Source organism: Propithecus coquereli, unplaced genomic scaffold (genome assembly GCF_000956105.1).
Source record: "Propithecus coquereli isolate 6110/MARCELLA unplaced genomic scaffold, Pcoq_1.0 Scaffold12, whole genome shotgun sequence".
NCBI lineage: Eukaryota > Metazoa > Chordata > Mammalia > Primates > Indriidae > Propithecus > Propithecus coquereli.
In genome coordinates, this window is record NW_012136080.1 from 10,407,385 (window position 1) to 10,413,843 (window position 6,459).

The following is a 6,459-nucleotide window of genomic DNA, read 5'->3' on the forward strand; positions in this document are numbered from 1 at the left end:
CCAGTGATGAGCTAACAAGGTGGGATAATACAAAACCACATGTCATGCTTTGGTTGTGAGAAAATAGGAAAGACAAATAGTATGAGATGACCTGGAGTAAACCCTTAAGAAGGAATGTTGCTGCTGTGGCCCCCGGGAAATATTAATAGTAACCTCTACCCCACCAGGAACAGGACAAAGAAGCTTCTACATTTTTATATTTTAGAATTTCCATTGCTAAAAGCAAAATCGAGACAGCACTCAAATCCAAACACTATTTTACCTAAGTTGAACTGCCTAAGAAATAAACATTAAGCCCCCTGCATTGAGATATCCTTCAGTACTGTGTTTCAACTGCGACAGTGTTTTCATACCAGCCATGTATTTGTGACGACTTCTCCCACAGTTGCTTCTACTTCACACCCCAGCAGGGGAACCACGGCATAATCAGCAACAGTTCTGCTCAGAAGGGATACGATTTTTCCAGCATTTTCTTTTATGATGCTTGCAATAGTAGATTCATGTTCATTACTAAAACCCAAAACAAGGAAACTCTTTTGGCTAAATAAGCCCTCTTCGGTAATTGTAGAAGCATCAGGGAGACAATGACTAACAGAAGATCGGTTTTCTTCTGGCAAAATGTAAGTAGAATCATTAAAGGTCTCAACATGAGTAGAATCATTAAAGGGCCCAACTTCAGACTTCTCAGCTTCAGACTTCTTAGCTTCAACTGAAAGAGAAAAAGAAATGTTTTCTAACAGACACTTTGTCTTATAAAGTTTATTTCCTGCCAAGTATATTAATGTAACATGGATTCTGGGAATTTTGACCATACTTTCAAAACTAATGCTTAAATGCGCCAAATGAAGAAGGGAGGTGGATCCACCCATCTTCTGGGTTACCAAGAGTATTATCAGTATTACCATCCTCCATTAAGAAGGACAACAGCAATCATGTTAGTTCTAAGTATTTCTAGTATACTACAAACCTGAATTAGTTGAAAATTATGAAGCTTCAACAGGACTCTCTTAGTTCCAAAACTGGTTTAGATAATTCACAACAGAATTGAGAAAAATATCGTTAAGGGAAAAACAGAATTAACAGGCCCAAGCAGCATAAATGTCAAGCCCTTAACATGGAAACAACTATAAATGTGATAAGAGAATCATAATTACTTCTATTTTTAAAATTCCTAAATGTATCATATTAAAATTGGAGCTACTAAGCTTCTATGCAGATTTCTTAGGACAACAACTGATCAAGGACTCAAGCAAATGGTCTCAACGATTTTATTTTAGGATAAAGTTCGCTGACAGATGTGCAGTAAAAGAAAAAAACATAGCTACATAAAAATGTCATTAACTAAAACATTCAGTCACTAATATGCAATAAACACTGTCATATTAAGGCTAAAAGTTCAAGAAATAAAAATAGTATGTTTTTGAAAACTCTAGTGGCGCTGTGTCAGAAGGTAACACTTTACACCGAGGGTTGGCAAACTATAGCCTAGCGGCCATTTTGGGCCCACAGACTGTTTTTGTACAGTTTGAGGATTAAGAATGATTTCTACATTTTTAAATGGTTGTCAGAACAAAACAAAATAGAATACGTGACAAAGACAGGATGTGACCAGCAAATCCTAAAATATTTACTGTCAACCCTTTTAGAGAAAAAGTTTGCCTTGCTTTATGGGATCCCAACAAGGCTGGAAGCTATTTAAGGATTCATTCATTCGCTCATATAGGCACCATGCCTAAGTGCTTTACATGTATGTAATGCTCACATCATGCTAACCAGAAGGTCGATAATATCAGTATATCCCTTTTCTCCAAAAGGAACATGAGGCTTAAAGAGGTTATGTGACTTGCCTAAAGCCATATTATTAAGTGGTAGAAATGAGATATGAACCAAAGTCTGACTCTAGAGTCCAAAACACTGTTATAATGCCACCTTCTTCTATCCTCATGTACAAGACATTAGCATTTTCATTTTTAAATAAATTACTCCAATATATGTTAGAAACTTAGGACTCCTACTCAATTGAAGTATTTAAATTGCTCTTATTGACACTCTGAGGAAGCATAGTTTTGTCTAGAGCATTTACTTATCAGGAAGACAAGACAGTTAGGTTCTACTTTCACAATCTCTTTAACCCTCAGTTTTAGACAATAAGGAATAAGGGATAATAGTACATTTACAATTTATAGAGATACTCATGAGAATGAGTAAGTTTAGACGGAAATAAAGGTGATGTGATACTATAAAACATTCTGGAAAGTTTGTTTTTCAGAAGTTTGTTAAAATGTAAACAGTTCGTTTTAAAGGTTAAAAACATTTTTTTTTGCAATTACAATTATTTTGCAATAACATCTAGGAGAACAAAATAAGCCTGTTTGATGTCTATATATTGCTGGTGAGATGAGAAGAAGAAACCCAGTAGAATTTTAGATTACTACTATAAAAACAAACTAGAAATACGAAGTTCTCTTTTTTTTGAGATAAAGTTTCCCTCTCTCACCCAGGCTGGAGTGCAGTGGAACAATCATAGCTCACTGCAGCCTTGAACTCCTAGGCTCAAGTGATCCTCCCACCTCAGCCTCCTGAGGACCTGGGACTACAGGTGTGTGCCACCATGCCTAGAAATTTTTTAAAAATTTTTTGTAGAGACAGGGTCTTGTTATGTTGCTCAGGCTGGTCTATAACTCCTGGCCTCAAGCAATCTTCCTGCCGTGGTTTCCCAAAGTGCTAGGATAATAGGCATGAGCCACCGCATCCAGCCAATTCTTAGTTCTTAGAAACTGTAAGTAAAACTCTGAAGTTATTAAGAGACTCATAGTAAATTAACATGTTCCACAGCAGTTCTTTACATTTATTTTAGTAGTAGAATACCTTTTTCAAATGGATCTCACCCAGAAGTCCAACAGACACTACTTGATAAACCTATTATTGAAAAAGCTCTCTTAAATCAAAAGCAATTTTGCTTTAAGAATTAATTGTGGCCAGGCTTGGTGGCTGATGCCTGTAATCGCAGTACTTTGAGAGGCCGAGGCAGGAGGATCACTTGAGGCCAGGAGTTTGAGGCTACAATGAGCTATGACTGCATCACTGCACTCCACCCTGGGTAACAGAGGGAGACCCTGCCTCTTAAGAGGGGAAAAAAAAAGAATTAATTGTAAAATACTTTATTATATCCTTTCTAAGGTGCTTGAGGATCCACTGAGATTTACTGTCACTTAATCCTTATAGCTGCCTTACAAATGTAGGTTTCAGAAACCAATCACCTGCCTGCTACCAAGCACCCTTGCTGAAGGACAGTATATATATAAAATTGCTTTCAGTCAATTTGTGGCTTCTTTAAACCAGAGCATCCTAGAAAACTGGGATGATGTCCTGATGGGATGCAATACTAAGGCATAAAAAAATGGTTTGATAAAAGTCAATTTTGTAATATAAAACAAACAGAAATAGTGTGGATAAAAAAGGAATGTTAGGAATTCTCTTTCTAGAAATATGGTAGGCTAGACATTTGAAAGGATTTCATGAGGGTTCACTAAAAACCACCCCAAATTATGGTTAGCCCAAATATATTTGTAACTTATACTCTTGGAATTTAAGGGTATCATGCCAGGGATAGGAGCCAAGTCTTTGGTGGAGCAGAGTATACCCTGAGGACACAAACCCAGAACACTTGAAGGGAAATACCTTTAGTAAATAGATCAAAACCAATCAACAAACAACAACAAATCCACCCTACAAAGGGAGATGACAAGGATGCTTGGCTTTGGTTCAAGGGGAAAAACATCTCTCCTAAGAATTTATCATCACAGCCTGGTTCTCAAAGTAGGTTAGGGTACAAATTCACACTAGCCTGATGGTCTAAGAACCCTCCAGCCAATAAACTAAGTTAGAGGTGTACTGAATTGGTAAACTCCTAGGCACCTGGCAGACCTATATATGAACCTTTTCTGGAGGAACAAACCCTTACCCCGCGTTTCTTAGAATTCTTAGAGTCCTATTAAGTACAAGTTCACAACAAAAACCACAAAACACATGAGAAAACTAGGCACCATAAACAATAATCAACAGAATTAACACCCCCACCAATTCATATGTTGCAACAGGCTTAATGTGTTTCAAGAAATAAAGAACAAAAACCACAAATATAACATAAACTATTAAAAGAACTAAAACTTCTAGGAATAGAAAAATTAAGTATTAAAACCAAAAATTCAACGGATGGGTTAAACAGACAAGGAAATAGGAGAGGAGAAAATTAGTGATCTGGGAAAAATCTGAAGGAATTACATATAATAAATCACAAATCCTAGCTCTCTGGGAGGCCGAGGCAGGTGGATTATTTGAGCTCAGGAGTTCGAAACCAGTCTGAGCAAGAGCGAGACCCTGTCTCTACTAAAAATAGAAATTAATTGGACAACTAAAAATATATAGAGAAATTAGCCAGGCATGGTGGCGCATGCCTGTAGTCCCAGCTACTTCGGAGGCTGAGGCAGGAGGATCACTTGAGCCCAGGAGTTTGAGGTTGCTGTGAGCTAGGCTGACACCACGGCACTCACTCTAGCCCGGGCAAAAGAGTGAGACTCTGTCTCAAAAAAAAAAAAACAAAAAACAAAAAAACAAATAAATAAATAAATAAATCACAGACAAAAAGATGGAAAATAAGAAGGATAGATTAAGTAATCCATAAACAGAGCAAATGGGAGTTAAGCGAATATAGAGAATGAGGGAGAAGCAACATTCCAAGAGATAATAAATAAAAAATTTCTAGAACTAAAAAGAAAAAAGCAAAGATTCCACTAATTCTCAGTTTTAGAAAGCACAATGAATCCTAAGCAGGACAAATAAAAGGTAAAACTCTAGGACACAAACAAAAGGAAGATCTTAAAAATAGAGGGAAAAGATAGATTACCTATAAAGGAATGACAGTAAGATTGACATGTGACTTCTTATCCAACAGCCACAGAGATAGATGACAATGAAATAATACCTCCAAAGTGCTTAAACAAAGTAACTGTCTAGAACTGTATACCCGGCAGAACAGTCTTTTAAGGACAAGGGCAAAATAAAGACATTATTAGGTCAACAGAAAAGGAATTTCTAAAGGATATTATTACAAGAAGAAAAGAAAATGATTCCAGAAGAGAGGTCTCATATGCAAAAACAATTAGGAGCAAAGAAATAGTTGAACATGTCAGTAAATAAAAAAATATTAACCATATAAAACATAATAATGTCTAACTGTGAAATTTAAAAAGACAATAAAAACACCAGACAACAAAATCACTGAAGCTGAGTATGTTGAATGGGGTGGGTAGTTAGTTGTGATCATTAAACATAAGTGTTTTAAGGTTCTTTTATTATGCAAGAGGAAGATAAAAATTCTGATTAACTTTACATTTTAAATTATGGTGCATATTACAGTTCCAAGGGTAATCACTGAAAATATAAATAGTATATATAACTTTAAATCAATAGAGGGAAAAACATTATACAAAGTTGGGAGTGAGATTCAGGATGGGAGGGAGCAGCCTCAATCCATCCAAAAGAAGGCAAAAATGTTGAAAAGCAAGGAAACATAGAAAAATGGGACAAACAGAAAGCACAAAATGAAACAGTAGAAAATAATCCAAATATATCAGAAATAACAATCAATGTAAACTGAACAAATTTGCAGTTAAAAGAAAAAGTCAGTCAGACTGGATAAATAAAACAAAACCTAACTACATGCTAAAACACAAGAAGACAAAAGGGTTGATAGGGCTGGTCCGAAGGTAGTGAGTTATCTCACTTGATTGTTCACAGTCAGTTACAGACTGAACTCCTTGTTCTGTTCTTTCCCCCTCTTCTCACTACCGTACTTGACTAGGAAAAGAAAAAAGGAAAAAAAAAAAAAGAAAAGAGTTGAAAGTATAATATAAAGGATAGAAAAAGATATACTGGATATAAGTGTATTTAAGAATATAAATACAGACCCAAATGAAGCAGGAACGGCTATATTAATATCAGACAAAGTAGATGTTAAGTAAAAAAAATTCATTAGGGAAATGATCAACATGTAAATAAAAATTCAAAATATATATATAAAACCAAATTTGACAGAACTAAATGGAGAAACTGACAAAGCTACCATTACAGTGGAGGAGTTTAACTAATGAGATAGTGAATGAGTTTAACTGTCTCATTAATACACAGCAGACAAAACTTGATACCATGTACATATATAAAACCTCCCAAACAATCAGAGAAAACATGTTTCTGAGGCACAGAACACTTACAAAAGCCACCTTGTAAACATGTCATAGGTCGAAGAAGATATGATAAAATTAAAAAGTATTTAGAATTGAACAATTACAAAAATGCTCTATTTAAGATCTGGTGAAATGCAACTAGCTAAATTAGTAGTTTTAGGGAAATCTATAGCAATAAATACACAGGTAAAAAGAAAGACTACAAAATAATAAA

The 6,459-nt window shown here is 35.4% G+C and overlaps 1 protein-coding gene across 1 annotated transcript in view; it reads right to left on the bottom strand.

Moving 5' to 3' along the window:
• Positions 1-6,459, bottom strand: part of TOPBP1 (topoisomerase (DNA) II binding protein 1) — an 83,388-nt gene that overhangs the window by 54,838 nt on the left and 22,091 nt on the right. The window contains exon 11 of the mRNA XM_012663361.1: positions 354-709. Within this exon, the coding sequence (XP_012518815.1) occupies positions 354-709 (356 nt within the window). The remainder of the gene's footprint in view (positions 1-353; positions 710-6,459) is intronic.